The 19,264-nt window shown below is 44.7% G+C and overlaps 1 protein-coding gene across 1 annotated transcript in view; it reads left to right on the top strand.

Moving 5' to 3' along the window:
• map1b (microtubule-associated protein 1B) overlaps window positions 1-19,264 on the top strand; it is a 38,222-nt gene that overhangs the window by 9,234 nt on the left and 9,724 nt on the right. The window contains exons 3-4 of the mRNA XM_042059379.1: window positions 17,914-17,996; window positions 19,095-19,235. Of these exons, the coding sequence (XP_041915313.1) occupies window positions 17,914-17,996; window positions 19,095-19,235 (224 nt within the window). The remainder of the gene's footprint in view (window positions 1-17,913; window positions 17,997-19,094; window positions 19,236-19,264) is intronic.

The following is a 19,264-nucleotide window of genomic DNA, read 5'->3' as shown; positions in this document are numbered from 1 at the left end:
TGATGTTGGAGTGAGAGTGACTGCTATGATTAATCTTTCCATCGTGTTGCAGTAAGAATGATGTTATGAAGTCACTGGTGCGAGTGTGTGTGTGTGTGTGTGTGTGTGTGTGTGTGTGTGTGTGTGTGTGTGTGTGTGTGTGTGTGTGTGTGTTATTACCAATGTGTCCGTGCTGTGACTGCCCCTGTGCTCTCTCTGCTGCTCCTCCTCTGGGTGTTGGTCCTGCTTTGTCTCCCTCCTGCAGTGAAGTCTGTGAACGCCCATCCTCCCATCACTCTCTCACTGTCAGTCTCTCCACCTCTCCTCCACGGGCTCACTTTGTTTCCTTTCTTTTCTCCACCCCTCCACCCCTTCAGCATCTGTTCATTCATTTGTTTTCCCTTTCTTTGTCTCCTCAGCTGTTCGTCTTTCTCCTGCCCCACCCTGTTGCTGCAGGGATCCATCGTCCCTGTCTTCTCTCTCTCCACCAGTCTTCTCTCCTGGTTTCTGCTCTTTCTCCTTTTAGCAGCCCCCCCCCCCCCCGACCATCCCCGACCATCCCCACCATCCCCATGGTGATTAGGTTGCCGTGCAACCCGGCTCAGAGGAGAACTGTGGGTAATTAGCTGTTGCTAACTCCCAGCTGGGTTAGTCTGGGCCAGATCTTCTGATGCTGGATGCATCAGAAGATGCTGGATGCATGCACAAACACACAAACACACATGCACACACACATACATGCATAAAAAAACCCAGTCCTAGATGCAGGATATCTAAGTCTTCATTAGAGATTTTGATAATGTACATCACTAACACATCCCTGTTTCCACACACACACACACACACACACACACACACACACACACACACACACACACACACTCACACACACACTGGTAAACACACACAAGTATGCATATATGCACTCACATACTCATACATAATCATACACACACACACACACACACACACACACACACATACGCACATTGTTTTATGAGCACGCAGTGTATTAGCATATTCATGTATCTCGGTAACAGCAGTAATGGGCTCCACTATGGCCCAGGAGATGTCAGAGGAGAGAAGGGTAGAGAGGAGAGAGGAATGAGAGCTGATAGGAGGATGAGGAGAGAGAGGAGGAGGAGAGGAGAGAGAGATGAGAGCAGATAGGAGGATGAGGGGAGAGAGGAGGAGGAGAGGAGACAGGGGGGTGACAGGAAGGAGAGTGATAATGAGGGGGTCAAAGATGGTATGAGAGAGACAGGATGCGAGAGAGAAAGAGAGAGAGGGAGGAGAGTGTTAGAGAGAGAGAGTGAGAGAGAGAGAATGCAGAAAACAGGAGTGAGTGTGACTGAGGGGGAGAAAAAGAAGAGGAGAGAAAGCGAGAGAGAACGAGAATGTGGCCATTGTGGCTGCAAAATTTGTAGCAGCCTGCCATAACCTGAGGGACAACCAGTGAGGCCACAGCCATACACAATAATAGGATTGTTATTATTATTAGAATTGTCTCTTAACTTTTATGTCTTACTTAATTTACAGTTCTGTTAAACATTATTTTATTTATATTTTTGTGTACATGTAATTGAGCTTTGGCAATAATGTTATTGAAACGTTCATGCCAATAAAGCTTTCTTGAATTGAATTGAATTGAAAGCAACAGATCATGAAAAAGAGAGAGTGAAAGGGAGAGGAGAGGATGTGAATGAGTAAGAATGAGGGGAAGAAAGAAAGAAAAGGAAAGAGAGAGGGATGGTAAGAGAGAGAGAGAGATAGAGAAATGAGATGGAGGAATTGAGATTCTCGTAAGGCAGTCAGCCATCCATGCAGTACAGAGATGAGGTGACGAGAATGGAGATTTATAGAAATTACTCTTTCATTTCTCCTGTGTCATTCTCTCCATCTCTCTCTCCATTTCTCTCCCTCTTCCTCTCTTCCTCTGCCAGTAGATGAGGAGTCAGGGAGTGTGTGTGTGTGTGTGTGTGTGTGTGTGTGTGTGTGTGTGTGTGTGTGCGCGCGCGCGCAAGTGAGACTTCATCAATCACTGCAATCCAATCGCTCCAGTCCAATCCAATCCCATTCCATTGTAATCTAATGTTCCCTCCCAGTGCACACGACTAATGTTCATATTCCGGCATATGGATGAAACCAGAGCTGTGATTGGGGAAATATCCAGCGCATGAACAAGTGTTTGTTTACCAATCAGGTTTAATCACAAGTGTCAGATTGCATATTCTCTTTGAAGTGCAAAAAATGGGTTATCAAGATGTGAGATTCTGTGTTTGTGTATGATGAGGGTGTACTCACTATGCATAGTATCCCAAGTACACACACACACACACACACACACACACACACAGACACACACACGCACACACACACACACACACTATATTATGCAGGGTGTCCCGAGTAGTAACACTACAGAGTGAGACCTGTAGGCCCATCCCGTGGGAGATCTTATGGATGTAGCGTGTTGCACACTGAGAGATGAAAGCATCCAGGTCCTCTGTGTCTGGAGTTTGGGTTTCTGTGCCAGCACCTCTTGGGGGTTCATTCTAGTTGCCTATTGAAGCTATAAATAAACATAAACAATACGCATGCTATGAATAAACATAAAAAATAAGCAAGCTATGAATAAACATAAACAATAAACATAAACAACATGAGCGTAAATGTACTCTGTCTTTGTGAAGCCCACCTCTTCAGTCATGTGAAGGTTACTTTCACCTTCCACTCCCCCTGCCCGGTCGCTGGTGCCCCCCCCTCTGTGCCCCCCCCTCTGTGCCCCTCCCCCTCTCTGCGCCAACCCTGCTATCCTCTGCCGTGCCCACTGCCTTGGCCATCTGCAGCCCCACTGCCATATGCTCCTGTGGACGCATGGACAAACGGCTTTAAGAGCTCAGCAACATTTAAAAGGACTGAGCACATGCATGGACTCACCATCACCCTGTCACACATACACATACACATACACACACACACACACACACACACACACACACACACACACACACACACACACATACACATACACACACACACATGCACTAGGCTGGCACACACAGACTGTACACATTAACATACGTGTATGTTCACACACACACACACACACACACACGCACGCGCACGCACGCACGCACGCACGCACGCACACACACACACACACACACACTCTTATGGGCTGAATATGGTGCCATTGTGGTATTGAGTGGTGTAGGGGCTGTCTAATGGGCATGGTGTGGTCACTGCTCTGACCTTGGCATCATGGGCACACAAACAGTCAGTGGCACTGTCTCGCCTGGCACAGCACTCCTGGCCATCTCATGCCCTTTCTCCCGGTCTCTCTCTCTCTCTCTGCCACTTCTCTCTCTCTCTCTCCCTCTCTCTCTCTCTCTCTCTCTCTCTCTCTTATGTCTGTCTGTCATTGGCTATGTCTGTCTCTTTCTGTTCCTCTGTCTGCCCCCTCTCTCTCTCTCTCTTTCTCTCTCTCTCTGTCTCTTTCATCGGCTACGTATGTCTCTTTCTGTTTCTCTCTCTCTCTCACTAACTGTCTCTCTCACTCTCTATGTTTCTGTCTCTGTATATGGTTATATTTATTTCAGTATATATCTTTTTATATCTTTTTCTCTCTCTCTCTCTCTCTCTCTCTCTCTCTCTGTGGTCTGTGTGTCTCCCTCTCAACCCAACCCAATCATGGCTTCCTCTCATTCTCTGTTTTTTCTTTGACGTTTCTCCATTATCTTTGAATAGGGAAATCTTTCTCCATTATCCACCTTTATATGGAACTTTGCGTCTCTCAAATGCTCAATCCTATCTTCTCCTTCATTATGTTTTCATTACCGGCAGCCTCTCAGTTTGTGCTGATGAAGAGAGAAAGAGAGAGTGAGAGAGAGTGAGTGTGTGCATGTATGTATGTGTGTGTTTATGTGTGTGTGTGTAAGAGAGAGAGCGAGAAAGAGAGTATGCATGCATGGTGTGTGTGTGTGTGTGTGTGTGTGTGTGTGAGAGAGAGAGAGAGAGAGAGAGCACAGTCATGATGAGAGGAGAGAGTACTGCACCTCTCTCAGCACACCGACAGACTGTCAATCACCGCCACTGGGTGTGGCCTCTTCCTCTTTCTGTCCCTCTCTGTTTCTTTCTTTTTCTCTATTTTCTCTTTTCCCCCTAATTTCCTCTCTCAATTCAATTAAATTCCATTCAAGGTTGCTTTATTAGCATGATTGTTGGTACAGTGTATCTTTCTTCTTTTTAATTTCTTTCCTTCCATACTGTTTTTTTGTATTTCTTCTTGTTGCTTGTTGTCTTTCTCTCAGCCTGACTCTATCCCTCCTTCTCCAATGTCTTTGTATCTCTATACCTCCTTTCTCCTCCTGTCTTTCTATCCCTCCTTTCTCCAATCTTGTTCTGTCTTTATCCTTCCTTTCTCCTCTCTCGGTCTCTCTATCCTTCCTTTCTCCTCCTCTATCCCTCATTTCTCCTCCTGTCTCTCTGTCTCTCTATCCCTCCTTTCTCCTCCTGTCTCTCTGTCTCTCTATCCAGTGGCGCCGGCAGGCGTAATCCTGTACGCACTGTTTCACGGCTTTATTTGTGAAATCATTTAATATTAGCCTACAACAATAAAAAAAAAACTTGTGTGACAACTAGCCTATATTTATTGACTCATGTGCAATCTGAATATTGGCATTATTGCGAATAAAACTGGAATATGGTGTGCATGGAAACCATATACTATAATATGAAAGCGTAGCATTGTCATGACATGATAACGATTGACCTGTGGCGGTTTTCAGACGTGGCTTTGGATGGGTCAATTCTGGCGCTTAAAAACACAACGTTCCATTCGTTCATAGGATAATAGCCTAAATCATTCAGTCATGAAAAGAAAACAACAGCAGCAGCTTAATATTTTTCAGGCGTTTAACCGTAACGTTAAAAGATGTAGGCCTACTGTTCTTAGCAGTGACTGACAGCAGTGAGAGATTGTCCTCTACGGTCACGGTCTACACATGTTTAAAATGTTGAAACACCCCTATAAGCCCACGTGACCTACAGCCAGTGTTGTAAAAGTTAGACGCTTCATGCAGTAGGCTATTTGATAAGGGATGACATGGGTATGTTGACGTGTTTAAGAGGGGCTTTATGTTCTAGTTTATGTAAAGGTTTTTCTTAGGCTCAATAAGGAGAGGCTAGCCTATATTTACCAAATGCGCAAATTTGGTAAATAAGGTCGGGTATCTTTTTTTTTTTTTTGGGGGGGGGGGGGGGGGGGGCGGGTTGGGCCACGTATGGTGCGTACTATGGAATACAACCCTGGCGGCACCCCTGTCTCTATCCCTCCTTTCTCCTCTCTGTCTCTCTATCCCTCCTTTCTCCTCTCTCTGTCTCTCTATCCCTCCTTTCACCTTTTCTGTCTCACTTCATTTCTTCCATTTCCTTACCCCTTTTCTGTCCATATATCTTCATCTCTCTCTTTCCCTTCTCTCCACCTCTCTCCCCTCTCTGCTCTCTCTCTCTATCCCTTTCTCTGTTAATTTCACCCTCCCCCCTCCCCCCTCCCCTCTCTCTCTATCCCTTTTTCTGTGATGTGATTAGGTTTGTGACCTGGTCATAAATAAGGACCAGACTCACACAGCAACCTCCTCTCCTCTCCCTTCCCTGTTCTCTTCTCCTAATTTCTCTCTCTGCTCCCCTCCTCTCTCCTGGCCTCTCCCATCCCATCCCAAATGCACTGAATCTGAACCTGAACCTTTTTATGTATATGCATTACGCATATACGTTTGACATAAAGCCCAAATACACATGGATTGCATGTACACTGAGGTTGATAGTGTGAAGCACCACATCTGGATGTGAATTTACCGTTCACTGTGTAGAAGTGTTGCTCTCACAACATGGGCTCTGGAACAGATTGATACTTTATTGATCCCTAGGGGAAATTCAAGAATCAGGGCCATATCAGGTCCATATCAGGGCCACATCAGGGCTAGTTCAGAACCACATCAGGGCCAGATCAGAACCACATCAGGTCCAGATCAGAATCACATCAGGCCCACATCAGGGCCATATCAGGGCTACATCAGGGCTACATCAGGGCTACATCAGGGCCATATCAGGGCTACATCAGGGCTAGATCAGAGCCGGATCCACCACACAGTCAGCTACTCCCAGGCAGTGCTGTCACCTGTGAAGCCTATTTCCACCCATCTCTCAAAAACTAATTTGCTAATAAAATCCCATGATTGCTCATAAAGATTTCCATTTGTGGCAATTTATGAAGCCACATGAAAATGCCTTTAACCCCTCAGTGTTTTTCCATTCCATAAAGACCCCAAGAGACTATGTGGGCGGTATCCTATCTTACTCCATTAGAGTAATGACTCTGAATGGATACTCATATATATTCTTTATTATCAGCCTACACACCACTGTAAATTACATACATTAAGACATTAAGGAGAAGTCCTATCAGTATGTTGTAAGACACAAAGTAAAGCAGGTAATATGAGCCCTTGAGGTTGCTGGTTACCCCTGCAGAAAGCATTTAGAAGCAGACTACCAAGTACAAGAGGCTTGGCTTGATGCGTGTATGTGTGTGTGTTCATGTATGCATGTGTGTGTGCGTCCATGTGTGTGTGTGTGTGTGTGTGTGTGTGTGTGTGTGTTTAAGGGTTGTTAACGACCCTCTGATGGATGAGGAGTTATTCATCAGGACATGCCAGGGGGCTGTTCAACCACAGGGAGCCCATTTGAGGAGCCTGCTGATAGACTAGCAATTCTGTGTGTGTGTGTGTGTGTGTGTGTGTGTGTGTGGCTGACTGGCTGGGGTGGGGGAGGTGAGTGTCTACAGGGGTTTGGGCAACACAGAGAGAAGAGAAGAAGAGAGAGAGAAAAGAGGAAGGGGATAGAGATGCATGAAGGAATATGGCAGAATCTCAAGAGAGGGCAACAGAAACAGAAGAGGAGTGGATGTTTAGATGAGAGGGAATGGTCCTAGAGGGAGAGAGCCAACAGAGATAAAAGGATGTTCAATGCTTAACGAATGAAGTCGATGGATAAGCTAATAAGATTGGGTGGTCTATGGTCTGAGGAGGGACTGATAGGCAATGGTGCTGGGGTAGGAGAGACCCAGCAGTAGGTGTACAAGTGCTGCATTAGCTAATGTACTTGTCCGAACAACAGCCTCAGTCTGGAGAGGAGCCAGAGAATCTGCCCAAGATAAGGGCTGCATTGAGCTTAGGGTCAGAAGCTAAATGGGAAAACTCTGGAACATGATGTTCTGTGTGGGTGAAGGGCTGTGGGCATTCTGCTGAACGGCTTTCTCTCTCCCAACCTGCACTGTGTGAGTTCTAGAATTCAACTGCAGAAAGAGACCTCACACAACAACCAATCAGAATGAAGTTCCAGCCTCGGGACAGACTGCCAGCCAATTAGAAAAGAAACCGCAGCTCTAAGAAGGAAACACACTGCGTCAGGAAGTCATTAAAACACTTAATTGATGACTGCACTAAATTAGTTTCAACAGCTATGAATCTCTTTGAGTGATGTCATTTGACATCATAACAGGAACTGAGGTTAATTGTTACGTTATCCATGAAATGCATGTTTTAAGTATGGGTTCCAAAAACAAGTAATGGATATTCTATTAAAATATGGGCTGTAGTTCTGTAAGCTGACAATTGAATACGCTAGCGTTGCGCTTTGAAAGTTGAACCAAGTTCAGTGCTCAGCTTGTGCCACCTTTCCCCTGCCGAACCATGGAGAACAATAGGAAACCTGCCGCTGGCCAGTGTGATCCGCGCCTTAGAGAACATGTTTAGCTGCAGCTGCTCAGCTATAATAGGCAGTACTAGGACAGTAATTACTGCCTTCACCATAGCAGGTGTAATTAGGCCTCGAGTCCAGACGTTGTGGTTGCACTAATGAACATCCATGCCAAGTATTAACACTCCAGAGGTAGCAGGTGACACCACAGGGTTTGGCCATATCTGGTCCTGAGTTACTAGCTGTCTGAGTGTTGTTTATTATAATAATGATAATAATAATAATAATATCTTTACTGTTCACAAAAGTGGAAATTTGTCTTTGACTCCACACTGGTGGGTTTCTAAAACACAGACAAGAAATGGACCCTTTCAAGAGAGTTCCATTATCAGCATCATAGTTGGCTCCACAAGACTTCCTTTTTAACATTCCATATGTTATCTTAATGCAGAGGAAGTAGATTGGGGCCCAAATAGAACGTTCAAGCATTGTTTTTGTTTTTATTCTTGAAAGGGTCCATAGACAAGAAATACAACAAACAAATATGCATAGTGTGAAGAGTGCAGGTGCGTTTAAAGTAGCAAACAAGGCAAATGCTTGGGCAGAATTGTCTTCAGTTTTTCAGTTTGCTTTGAGTTGTGATTTGTCTAATGTTTGACTCTGTTTGTTGGATTTAAATGCACCTCAGACGCTTTCTTAGTGTTTGCAGAAATACTGCAGGTTTGTAGCCATGCCCACATGGACACTGCTGTGAGTGTGTATTTGTAGCATCATGTCGTGTCCCTTGAGTGTGTGTGTGTGTGTGTGTGCGTGCGTGTATGTGTGTATGGATGTTTCTGTGTGTGTGTGTGTGTGTGTGTGTGTGTGTGTGGGTGGGGGGATGTTTTTGTGTGCCAGTCTGTGTGTGTGGGTGGACATAGGGAGAGAGACATAGCCTGATAAAAGGGTCATCTGGGTCATTTGACCTTGAGGAAAGCACTACAAATGGATTCAGGCAGCACCTGAATCTGGGATTCTGGGATTCTGGGTGTATATCATTGAGTGTGCCTCTGTGTATGTGTCTGTCTGTCTTTGTGTACAAGTGTCTGTGTTTGCTGCACCATGTTCCTTTTGAGTGTGTGTGTGTGTGTGTATGTGTGTGTGTCTGTGTCTGTGTGTGTGTGTAAGTCTTTGCTTCTATCGTGTCCCTTGTGTGTGTGGGTGTGTGTGTCTATGTGTGTGTATGTGTCAGTCTGTATAAGTGTCTGTGTTGGCTTTTGTGTGTGTGTGTGTGTGTGTGTGTGTGTGTTGGCCTGTGTATGTGTGTGTGAGAGTGTGTGTGTGTGTGTGTGTGTGTGTGTGTGTGACTGACGCAGGAGTCACCCACAGGGAATTCAGTACGTGTTAATGTCAAAGGCTCTGGGTTCAGCTGGGGAGATGGGGTAAAAGAGGTAAACCTCACAAATAGCTCAGACAGAGCAGCACACACACACACACACACACACACACACACACACACACACACACACACACACACACACACACACACACACACATAGACACACTCACTCACACACTCTTTCTCTCTCTCTCTTTCTCGCTCTCTCTCTCTCACACACTCACACACACACACACACACACACACACACACACACACACACACACACACACACACTGCACACTCCACACACACACACACACACATTACTGCTTCACTGAACCACCTTTGATCATATTTCCAAGTAGATGAATTCAGAAAGCTGTTCAGAGATGTTCAGCATGTCAGAGACGTTTCTGTTACAGCTGCGGTTTTGGTCTGGCATACGAGACCTGCATCCAAACCCTCTGAAACGTGTCAGAGTTGGATGACTTTGGGGGGTTTGGCTGAGCTGGTGTATGCGAGTGCTGCATACAAACTCTCTCAAATTAAACATGTCAAAGTTGGATGACTTTGCAGGGGTTTGGCTGAACTGGCATACGAGAGCTGCATCCAAACCCTCTGAAATGTGTAAGAATCGGATGAAACAGAGTCCAGTGGGGGCTGAAACTCTGGGGTGCATTTCCCAAAACCATAGTTGCTAACCTCTTAGCAACTTAGTTGATTGGCAACGGAGAATTACATTGCGACCAACAAAGTTGCTAACTTAGTTAGCAACTATGGCTTTGGGAAACGCGCCCCAGCTCTGGTCTCATACGAAAGCTGCATCCAAACCCTCTGAAACGTGTCAGAATCGGATGAAACAGAGTCCAGTGGAGCTGAAACCGCTCAGCTCTGGTGCGCACTGCTGGGTACAGTGCTGAGTGCTGGGTCTGTACTGTAGCCTGGAAAATCCAGACCCTGATAATCTAGAAAGATTAAGGGTCTGGCAAAGAACAATGTAATGGCCCAACTCGAGGGGCGGCAACAAGCATGCATTTAAAAATCTCACTGCACGCAATTGGATAACACTAGACCAGTGTTTCTCAAACTTTTTTTCTGGGGACCCACTTTTTAAAAATGACAGACTATCGCGACCCAACTTTTTCTTTCATTCCCCACTTTGATCAAGGGGGCATTCTCGAGCCCCACCTGTCCCTCATCGCTCTAAGAAAGTGGTAGGTAAGCTTAAAATTGTCAAATTTATTGAAATAATGACAAGTTCTAAATATATCCTCTTCAACAGAGTTAAAATCAGCTGGTGCTGCAGATATAATAATAAATAAATACATAACACACGTATTTCTGTTTTCCAGCAACATATTAGGAAGCATAGGCCATTTTACAGCATTGTACAATATATTCAATGAAATACCAACATGCTGCATTAAATGGATCCATAATCCAGTCATACTGAGCACTGCTGGTTCCTGGTTGGGAAATATTTTTGAAATAAACTTTGCAGGGATGTGATGTAGACCTACTGTTTAATACATGGGATCACAAGAGTGGCTCCCAATCAGACGTTTCAGTGATTTCGCTCAGAAATCTCAAAGGCATAATACTGTCGCGATTGAGGCGCCTGTCCCATACTCAAGTGTATTTGGTGAATGCAGTAATCGTATTTGCTAGGTGAGGTAGGTGCTTGTCTTTGCCTTGTAACTGGACATTTAACTCAAATGTATCGCTAAGATATATCAAATATATCGCTAAGATAGGCCAGCTTCGTCAAGAAATGTTCATTAGTGAACGTGCTTGCAGATTCAAACATGCGCTCTTCCTCCAAGAAGAGGCGACTCGGAGCTCAAACACGCGCGACAGCACTTTACCTCGGGAAAGCCACCTTGCCTCGCTGTGAAACAGTACAGCCTTTTGGTCAGCTACCATCTCTTCGCAAAGTGCGGAGAATAGACGCGCTTTTAAGGGCCGGGTTTTAATGAAATTCACCACTCTCACAACAACGTTCAGAATCTCATGTAGGTCGGGACTAACTAAGCTGCCTTGACACGAGCGCTTCCCTGTGAATAACACAGTGCGTCCATTGCGCATCGGATGCTACCTGGGCCCAGGCTACAGATAAAAAAATTAATTAAAAAACTCCTGTTTTTCACGTCAGTTCGTGCCCCACCTGGCATGTCTCCGCGACCCATTAGTGGGTTTACTCTGAATGATTTCGGACTTCGACGCAATCGGATAACACTACGACCAATGTGTACTGTCCTCCAACGTTGCAGCGCTGTCTTCATCAGTTTAGCTGGTTCCTCAGAATGTTGGGGTAAAAGTAACGTGCGTCATTGCTCTTTGCCAGAGTGTCTCGCAGAGACAATTCCATTGTGCTCTCGCGAGAACTCTGGATTTCCAGGGTATCTGTACTGCTGTCTGGGCTGTTCTTTTGTTCTGTACGGGCTCTGTGCTGGTTTGGTTCCATAGACATCATGTTCTGTTCTCTGGTGGTTCTATGTGGTTTTGTTCCCCACAGACATCTTGTTCTGTTATCCCGTTTCTGTGCTATGACAGCCCTGTTCTGTCCATATTGTGGTGGTTCCATACTGATTCAGTACTGTACCTTAGTATAGTATGTCACCTATTACCAACCGTCCCGTATTTCCAACCTCTTACGTGTATGTGTCACTTAATATTCATTTCTATACAAACCAAGACGGTAGATTCATAAAGAAATGCAAGCGCCCACACCATAATTGTACCAAAAATGACATTTTACAGTGACTCGAAGAGCTGTAAACAGTGTTGTAAGGCTGCATGTACAAATCCGCTTGGAGCTCCAGTGGAATTTTGATTTGCGATGAGAATTCTCGGTCTAACCGTTGATGTGCCGTGAGAAAGGTTGGAAATAGGCACCCACCAGCCCAGCGCTAAACTCAAAGTGTGTATTTCAGGCAGTAACAGCCCCGGTAAGAACGAAACTAGATTTTGTCCACATCTACACACCTACAGTATGGCTACTGAAAAATGTAAGGTTAATTTATCAAATGTTATTTTGAAGTATTAAAAAATATTGTTGTTTTAGAATTTTCGCACGAAATGGTTGGTAATTGGTGGTTTTACGATAATTTGGTTCTGGCGTATCGTAGCGGTTCTGTGTTCCTGTTACTAGGACGGCTCTCTGCTCTGACATTTAACCACTATATAAAGCCAATCTGAAGTGTGTCAGTGTTGACTGAGGGCATAAATTAGCAGAGAGGGAGCCCACTGGTGCAGTACGATGAGTATGCGAGTGAGTCTGACTGGACTGGCCGCCCTCTGGTCAACCGATCAGAGTAATACCGAAAGAGATGTCTGACACACAGTGAGAGAGTGGATGGAAGTGTGTGTGTGTGAGTTGGACTGCCGGGGACTCACAGGGGACGATAGAGACAGTTTCAAAAACAAAATCACCAAGAAATGCTGAGGGTGTGACTTGGACCGGCCAGTGAGACACTGGGAGAAGTGTCTCACTGAGTGAATAAGAAGGAACTGTTGAGAGAAGAAAAGAGAGATTTTACTGTCATGCTTCAGAGGGCTGTTGGGATGCTAGTCACGTACTGCTGATTCCAGGCTTTTTTCCTGGGGAAGAGCACCTGCTGGGTTTCTTCAAAGGCATACAAGGGAAACCCTTCTTTAGAAAGCCTTGTGGGAAAATGGCTGCCCTGCTGCGCTTTCTCTAAGCTTGAGGACAGATTACAGACAAGTGATGACATCATAGATTGGCACGTGACGTCATCAGTAGAGGACAGTTGAGGTCATCATTAATGGACTGCCATGGTCCGTACTGCTGGATTTGTGTTTGGTCAGCATGATGGTCCTGTGGGCTGTCCTCACTACAGAATGCAGCTAGAGCTACCAAGAAGTATTCAGGAAGAGATGGAAACGAAAATACTGCAATAAAAACATCGGAAAAACTGAAAAAGACAGACAGAGAGGGAGTGGAGAAAGAGAAGAAAGAGAGAGAGAGAGAAAGAGATTGGAGATGAAGGAAGACGGATGAAAAGATGAAAGGAACAAGATGGCAGACTGTTAAACTGCCTCCTGGAGGTGGGAGGAGAGACTGTGGGGTTATACGCTGGCCAAGAGAGGGAGATAGAGGGGGAGTGGAGAGACAGAGGGGAGAAGGGAGAGAGAGGGAATGAGAGAAGGAAAAAGAGAGAGAGAATGAGAGGTTTGAGATGAAGGAAATCTGGAGGAGAGACTGTGGAGTTCTACGCCAGAGATGGAGAGAGGTGGAGAGGGACAAGGTGAAAGAAAGGGAGAGGAAGAGAAAGAGAGGAACAGTAACAGCAATTTGGAGAGAGAGAGAGTGGCAGTAGAGGGAAGGAAACAGAGGAAGAGAATGAGGAAGATCAAGGAAAAGAGTCGAAGAGAAGGAGCACACAAGTAGCAGGTGAACGAAAGGACAGAGAGGATTAGAGAGGTTTGTTGCTCTCTCCCTCTAGACCTCACTCTGCTTCAATCTTTATGCTGAAGGGGGGAATCCTCTGGCCGAACCATCGATCGCAGAAGCACAGCACACCTCACCTGAGCACAGCTCAGCAGTGCTCGCCCCCTCAGAGGGTTTCCCCAGAGGACCACTGGCCCCCTTTGTTCTCTAACGATCAGAGGAGTGGTGCAGAGCTCTGGTGCGCTTACGCAACGAATGAAAGAAAGAAAGAAAGATTCTCACTACTAAGAGCAACACGAATGAAACTGGACATGAGAGCAGCATGTGTGCATCACGTTGATTTAAAAAAAAAAAAAAAAGATTTCTCCATTTCCACATTTCCATTTGTGGCATATTCTACCAGAGAGGCATTGAGGCACTAAGGCCATTATAGAGGGTGAGTCCCATCCATTCTGAGGGTGCGTCCCTATGGAAACAGAGCTCGATGAAAGGTTCCATCATGGAATAATGAAGTACAGTCTCTGGAATACTAAGATTAGATGTTTATCTAATCTGTGGTTTCTCTAAATCAGGGATGTCAAACTCAGGCCCGCTGGCCATTTTTGGCCCGCGTGCTGCTTATTTGTGGCCCACGAGGTCATTATTCAATCTGTATTAGAAGTGGCCCGCCACGTAGTTTATACAGCGCATCCATATCTGAGCTGGCCTAGCACGCTATTCTATTCAGCGCATGAGCGCAGCCCAGGGCAATGCAGCCCATCAAGTTGCTACATACTGTACATATAGTGTATCATACACCGATAACACTCCAAATCCCAAAATGCGTTGCATCGTTAATGCCGCCTTTTCTGTTCATAAACAAAACACGTATCCATGCAACCAGACAAACTATCAACGGAAATGGCGAAGCGAAAGATTGATAATCGGAGCTTTCAAGATAGGTGGGAAAACGATTATATGTTCATATTATTCAAGGACAAATCCGTTTGCTTGGTATGTGGATTCACCGTAGCTGTCACTAAAGAGTACAACATAAAACGGCACTACGAAACTAAACATGAAGACAAATACAAAGATCTGGATGCGAAGCTTAAGCTACAGAAAGTGGGAGAATTGAAAGCAAGTCTGCTTTCAAGGCAGACAAGCCAAGTCACAAAGTAATGCTGCTGTAAAAGCGAGTTTTACTGTTGCACAGGATATCGCGCACGGCCATTCTCAGAGGGAGAGTTTGTTAACTGTTAATAGTTACAATTACAATTTTGATAATTGTTAAATGTTATTTACAATTTTTATAGTTCACCTGCAAAAAATAGGCCAATATATTTTTTCTATTCAGATATTCAATATATTTTTTCTATTAGGCTATACTCAGAAATGCCTGCATTCTATTTTTTCTTGTGTGTATATAGTTTTAATTCAATAAAAACATCGGTTATTCAATAAATGTTGAGCTTGGCCCGCGACATACTCCCAGTTCTTAATTTTGGCCCCCTGTGAATTTGAGTTTGACACCCCTGCTCTAAATGCTCAACTCTTTCTACATGCTACTTTTAAAGGCTTGTATTCACCTTAAGCATTGTAAGGTTTTGCGAGTATGGATTTTCCCATCTCTGCCATAACCGCAACAAGGTGACAGTCGGAGAGGAAGGCATTTTTAGAAGGCTGATAAATAATAGAACCTGTCTGTTGTTTTTCCAGGAATCCTGCTGAGCTCCCCTGTTATTTTAAGCTCAAAGTGCAACAAGAGGGGAAAAGAACTCTCATGTTATTTCCTCAACCTCTCTGTGTCCAGAGTGACAAGGCGTTATTTTCTGTGTTACAGGGTTGTGCAGTGAAACACACACACACACACACACACACACACACACACACACACACACACACACACAAAGAAAGAGAGAGAGAAAAATACACCTACATTATTTTCAGAGTGGGTGAGTCACAAGCCCTTAAAATTGTTTTGTTTTTCTTTCGTCACTATTTAACAGGTCTGAGCCGATCATCTCTTTATTTCAAATGTCTCTGATTAAGATTTATTAGGCAATAAACAGTGTGGGGGAGGGAGAAAGAGAGAGAGAGAGAGAGAGAGATGATAAATAATTTCAGGTGATTAATGGCAGCATGCCTGTAATAACATTGCAATTAGCCTCTCAGTCAGACACGAGGCACATACACACACGGTTAGCTGTCCATCGTGTCCGATGATGACGCTTGTTCCAGGGGGTTGGGGGGGGGGGGGGGGGGGGGTGATTGGTCAACGTTGCCGTTGATGCCACCTCACGTGGCTATGGAGGCCGATTTTGGAGCCGCACACTCTTCCACAGATGGAGCAGGTATGTCCTGATGATTGGGAGGTGGGGTCTGCCTGCCGGTGTCGTTGGGCACGTCTTGCTGTCCTCCTTTGGATGAAAGTGTCGTTGATTTGCTCAGCTGCTTGGTTGCACGTGGCTTTCCAGGCTGGTTTGTTGGATGCTATTGCCTCGAGCTGGCCAGGGTTGTCGTTGCAGCGCTTCAAGAGTTCTTTGGTAAAGTCTTTGTATCGTCTCTTCTGGCCACCAGCGGCCCGCTTGGAGTTGAGCAACTGTCCATAAAGGACTTAGCAAAGGATCTCTGATTAAGATTTAATAGCAATAAACAGTGTGGGGGAGGGAGAAAGAGAGAGAGAGAGAGAGAGATGAAAAATAATTTCAGGTGATTAATGATGACACAGCATGCCTGTAATAACATTGCAATTAGCCTCTTAGTCAGACACGAGACACACACACACACACACACACACACACACACACACACACACACACACACACACACACACACACACACACACAAATGAACAGACCCACAATCACTTTATGAACTAGAAGACCCAACGCCATATTTCGCAATGTTAACAGGATATACCCACAGCTTTGGTTACCTGCAGACTCCAGCCACAGCCATGGCTATATCTTTTACCAACCCCTCTCTCACTCATGGCACCCTAAACTAATATATTCAGGAATGATAATGTCCTTTGTCTGTGGTCCCTGACAGATAAATGTAATTAACCACACTAAACTAATACGTTTAGGAGTGATGGTGATTCAACAGCCCTCCGAGGTGTTAATTTTCCAGCTGAGCTGACAGTGACAGAGAGCTGAGGTTAGCAGAGTAGATTAATATTTATAAGAGGAACACGACTTGCTGACAAGACCCCTGGATCATGACAAACTGACAAATTAGGTGTCTTCCATCTCCCCCTTAATAAAAAGGAAGCAGAGAATTCCATCCTGGAAACACATTTCAAAATTATTTTTTTTTCACTGTCTGTTGTGCTTTTACACTGATATCAAAGAAAGGTTTAGTTTATTTATCTTTTATTCTTAACAACATTGGTGTTCATTGGTGAACATTTGCCGTTCCACTGATTTGAAATGTTTTATGTTGATGTCACCGATATACTCATGGGTTGACTTTGCTTGTGCTGATTTTTTCCCCAACATCTCCTACAAGTAGGTGAATAGCATGCGTTGTGCAATATGACATGGCATAATAAGTCAAGAAAAGTATACTGACTGTCATTAACATGGGACTTGCATGGTACCTATGGTACCCATGGAGACAGGTGGAGCTTAGCCCCTGTAGAGGCCATTTTATAATTGGCCATGCAGCAATAGACAAGGGAACAACTGCTGTCAGATCTGTGTGTGTCAGATAGTCAGCCAGGCAAAACCAACTCCACAGACAGACAGACAGACACACACACACACACACACACACGCGCGCGCGCGCACACGCACACACACACGCACACGCACACACAGGGCAGCCATGTGCGCTTCGGACTTGCAACCGGAGGGTTGCCGGTTCAACCCCGACCAGTAGGTACGGCTGAAGTGCCCTTGAGCAAGGCACCTAACCCCTCACTGCTCCCCGAGCGCCGCTGTTGTTGCAGGCAGCTCACTGCACCAGGATTAGTGTGTGCTTCACCTCACTGTGTGTTCACTGTGTGCTGAGTGTGTTTCACTAATTCACGGATTGGGATAAATGCAGAGACCAAATTTCCCTCACAGGATCAAAAGAGTATATATACTTAATACTTATATACACACACACACACACACACACACACACACAGATACACACGCATACACATACACACTGTTCTAGTGCTGTTTATTTCATACATGCATAAAATGTAAAGCACATTAATTCAATGATTATTGTTTTTTTGTATGTGTATGATAATGTGCTATGAATTTGAACTTGAACTTGTCTGTTGGTGTGTGTATGTGTTGTCATTGTATAGTGTCTATTGTATGTCTGTGTACTTTGAAAGCAGGTAATGGGACATGATGCTGCTGGACTTATGTAGTCTAAGAGACAAGTGTTGAATGGTAATGATGGGTTTCTTTGTTTTCAGGACAGAAGATTCTGCACCATAAAAGCAACGTGCTGGAGACAGTGGTCCTCATCAACCCCTCGGATGAAGCTGTCAGCACTGAGGCAAGTGTGTGTGTGTGTGTGTGTGTGTGTGTGTGTGTGTGTGTGTGCCAGAGGTTTATGGCCTTTGAGATGTTCTAGATATTATTTACAAAAGTGTGCTTCAGAATGTAGTGTATATTCAAATATTCAAAATATTTCAAATATTCAAAAAACTGTATTTTTCTCATAGAATAAACTGATCATTTGGAACAACTGATAGTTTGGAACAAATCGTTCCAAATCTAGGTACAGGTATAAGGATGCATCTGCTGTAAAAACAAATAAACACGCAGGTCATGTATGGATCATAAAAAGCACAGGCATACAGATTTCTCAGTTCCCTCGAGTCCTCTTCCACGATGCACATTCTGCATGCCTAATTGTCTTTTGTATTGTAACTGCGGTTAGAATGATCTCATTTGCTTTGTAATGAGGAGACAAGAAAACTGGAGCAAGTCATAGGCTGTACGGTCGTGTGAGGTTTAGTTAGACCAGTGTACTCATAGACCTTATGTTGATTTGGGGAGAGAAGTACTGATATCAGACCATCTGGTTTAGTTGCCTTTGTCCTGATTTTTTTCTGATGTCGCTTCTACTATCTAATTGAAATGGGTAGGATCCTAGTCAAGAAAGAACTCGCACACCAATGTTGCCGATCCAAGTTTTAATCCAACCAATGAAGTCTAGTCAGCAACATTGGTGTGCGAGTTCTTTCTTGACTGAAGGACTGATACACTATTGGAACTAACGCACCCACCAGGCCTGGAGTCATTGTTGCGTTACCCTGTTTGCCCCATACTAGGATTGCTCTCTCAGAATTCAGAATTAATTAATTCTATTAGACAAGATTATGTTCAGAGGGCAAATGTGAATGTGATCCAAGTATTTGAACTAGAAAGTGCTTTTCAGTGAAATTAACAGGGTTCAATTCAACCTTTTTTTTGCTGTATACACCCCCACCCCCTTGCCTCAATCTCGGCCTCTCCCCCTTTCTCTCTCAGTCATACACAAGCACTAGTTTACACACATGCACATAAATGACCATTAATAATCTGTAGATATAAAACATTAATGAGTTGAAAATAATTCTCAGGTGGTTTGTGCACGTTTGGTGTTCAGGTGCGTCTCATGATCTCGGACACAGCTCGACACAAGCAGCTGGTCCTGGCTGGACAGTGTGTGGAGAGGACAGGTGAGCTCATCCTGCAGTCAGGCTCCTTCTCCTTCTTCAACTTCATCGACATCTTTACTGACCAAGAAGTAAGTATATTCTCTGGCATAATTTCAGC

This window comes from Alosa sapidissima, chromosome 13 (genome assembly GCF_018492685.1).
Source record: "Alosa sapidissima isolate fAloSap1 chromosome 13, fAloSap1.pri, whole genome shotgun sequence".
In the NCBI taxonomy this organism is placed as follows: Eukaryota; Metazoa; Chordata; class Actinopteri; order Clupeiformes; family Clupeidae; genus Alosa; species Alosa sapidissima.
This window is presented reverse-complemented; position numbering and strand designations above follow the sequence as displayed.